The 2822-nt window shown below is 39.1% G+C and overlaps 1 protein-coding gene across 2 annotated transcripts in view; it reads right to left on the bottom strand.

Moving 5' to 3' along the window:
* The window catches only part of LOC119591558 (GRB10-interacting GYF protein 2-like), a gene marked incomplete at its 3' end in the record, with an annotated part of 22256 nt that overhangs the window by 9205 nt on the left and 10229 nt on the right, over positions 1 to 2822 (bottom strand). For both annotated transcript variants that reach the window (XM_037940312.1, XM_037940313.1), the window contains 3 exon segments: positions 222 to 650; positions 878 to 1208; positions 2005 to 2179. In XM_037940312.1, coding sequence (XP_037796240.1) covers positions 222 to 650; positions 878 to 1208; positions 2005 to 2179 — 935 coding nt within the window.

The raw sequence follows: 2822 nt of genomic DNA, 5'->3' as shown, positions 1-2822 counted from the left end.
ATGTAATAAGTTTTGACTTATTTGACATTTATTGAAATTATCTTGGACTTTAGCAAAGATAGGTTTAACTTTTACCTGGCTATTTCACAATATATCTATCAAGAGCTTGTTATTATTGTTTCTGTTATCAACTTATCTTCCTCACAAACCATGAACTATTTCCTTTCAGCAGTTAGTCTATCCCAAAAGCCTCAGTTTGTAATCTAGCAGTAAAGCTTTACCTGAGGATCTGTGTAGTACCACTTGTCTTCGCCGGGTATTTGAGAAGCATGGCTCCCTGACTCCACAATTGCACCCATGGGGCCAGATGCTGCCACACCCTGGCTAGGCCCCCCTGCCTGAGGTCTCATGTCATCCTCCTCAACCAGCTTGGCCACCAGATCATCAGCAACACTTCGCATGTGTTCTAATTTCTCTTCCTCTCCCTGTCTCTGTTCTTCAGGCAAGGGCTCAACAGGAGAATTGGTCTGGTGGCCAGGTACTGTACCACTTCCATCATTTCCTTCTGCTGGATTCATCTCTCTGCTACTGTCCTCATCACCAGATATACCATTAATGAGAGGGGACGAAGCATGACTACTTGAGACTGTGTCCACAGAATTTGTGACTGCCATTTCCTCTTTCAGAGAGTCATCTTCTCTCATCATTCTCTGAAATACAAGTTATTGTCATAAAAAGAGTACAGAAATATCAAGCAATGTAATAAACTTTTTATATTTACATATTTTAGGCAGGAAATTTTTTTAAATGCAATTCACTAAGTTTAAATGTGTCAAAATCAAACCAGTTAACCTACAGATGGCTTCACAAACTAATCCTAAGTTGAATATAGTCTCTATAAGAGATACTCAAACACTGAGTGCCACTGCTTGTTTACCTGTGATTCTGCAAGATCTCTTGAACTCCCACTTTCATGGCTGGCTCCTACTGCATTTGGGAGTGATTTTTCCTGACCAGGCTCGGAGGGTGACCCACTGTTTTTACTCCTCTCCTCTTGCTCTGTTTCATTCTTTTTCTTGCCCATTTCTGGCTTTGGAAGTACAGTGACCCTCCCTCTAACTGTTTTGTCTGGACTTGTGGACTTGTGCCTTGGCCGTCCACCACCTCGGTTCTCAGCAGATGGCTCTTCCTCATCTGACCAACCTGGGCCATGGAAAGCACCTGAGGCATCAAAGCTTCCACCCTTCTCATCTGCATTCTCAGTTGCCCTGAAACATGTTAAAAAATTCTGAATGATATCTCTAAGAATCAGGAAAAACTACAGATACAACTATATATGTTCACCATCAGTAATATTTAAGAGTCAAATACAGTGCAACTTGAACAAGTTTATACAATTGCTATCAAAAGTCTTTATAATCTACTACATATGTTCACCATCAGTAATATTTTAAAATTTCAAATACAGAGCAGCTTGAACAAGTTTATACTACTGCTGTCAAAAGTTTTTATAATTCTGTAACTATGCCACCATTTCTCAACCTGGGAGTGCTGAATACATGGTGGCAAAATATCCAGCTCATTATTCAGCTTTGTATATTTGAGTCTACTCTTTTTTCCTTGTCTTTTTTTATTTAATTTATTGTTAACAATGATGGCAGTTAGGTTAGTTTTGAGGAATCAACAAAATAAAAGATCAATCAGTATATCACTTTGTTTGTTTACCCTTCTATAAATCAGATGATAATCAGAGTAAGGGGATACTAGATTGCCTAGACCTGACTAAAAGGATGCTAGGGCCAGAAAAAGTTAAGAAACACTGAAATAAGCCAAAGGATAAGATAATCACCATACCGCTGATGTGCCTGTAGTATACATACTAATGAGAACCAGTAGTAACAAGCAAGGAATGAACAAGAGAAAATACAGAGATAAAATGATGATCGACAGTACCTCTCTTCTTGTTATTAGGTCCTGCTTTTGCATTACCAAAGAAGACTGATGGCAAAGGCAACATTGCTTGGCACCCAGCCTTTTCCCATACCCCAAGACACTTGTACTTACCACTCTGGTAAGTTATCTTCCTCCCATGATTTCCTGTGGTGTCCATCTTTGTCATCCCAAGGTTGCCGCGTACTACGTGAGGTGACTGGGACACCCCTGCCAGTCCCTCGTCCAGAACCATCATCCCAGTCTCCATCTAGGCCATTCTCTCTCTCTCTCCAACCACATCGTGCACCTGGAAAAACATGACAAAAGAAGAGATTGATGAGTTATATCAATTCCTATCTTTTTCATTACCAGTGAGACATTTGTAGTGTCTACTAATATTTCTGGTACATTTTGGCAAGTTTCCTTCAGCTGACAATTTCATCCCCATACCCCATTCCCCTTTTAGGATTCCCTCTCCCTTAGCCAACCATATTGACAAGTTTTTTTTCCTCTTTCTTACCATGAATAAACATCGGTGAAGAAATAATTCTGGTACTCTACAGAATATTAACCTTGCACTCATGCTATTATATAACAGTCACTTCTTCATCATTAATTGCTGTATTCAGGTAGGCACAGAGAGATACTTCTTTATAAATATCTTACTGCTTTGTGATCAAAATAGGTTTTTGCAATTTTTTAAGTTTTACTTACATTTGTATGGTAATTTGCCTCCAGTTTCATTCATATGTGAGGAGTAAGTAAAATTTGCTCCATTTGTTTGATAATGACAATGAACTGTACATTTGGTATATAAAATCAAGTTATTGAATTGCTGGCAACCAAAAATGTCACCTAGTAAGTCAGGCCTTTATTGTGCCTAGGGAGACTGACAAGCTGGAGGATTTGTAGTTCTTAAGGGTTAAAACCCCTATCGTAGATGCTGAATA

Source organism: Penaeus monodon, chromosome 28 (genome assembly GCF_015228065.2).
Source record: "Penaeus monodon isolate SGIC_2016 chromosome 28, NSTDA_Pmon_1, whole genome shotgun sequence".
Lineage (NCBI taxonomy): Eukaryota > Metazoa > Arthropoda > Malacostraca > Decapoda > Penaeidae > Penaeus > Penaeus monodon.
This window is presented reverse-complemented; position numbering and strand designations above follow the sequence as displayed.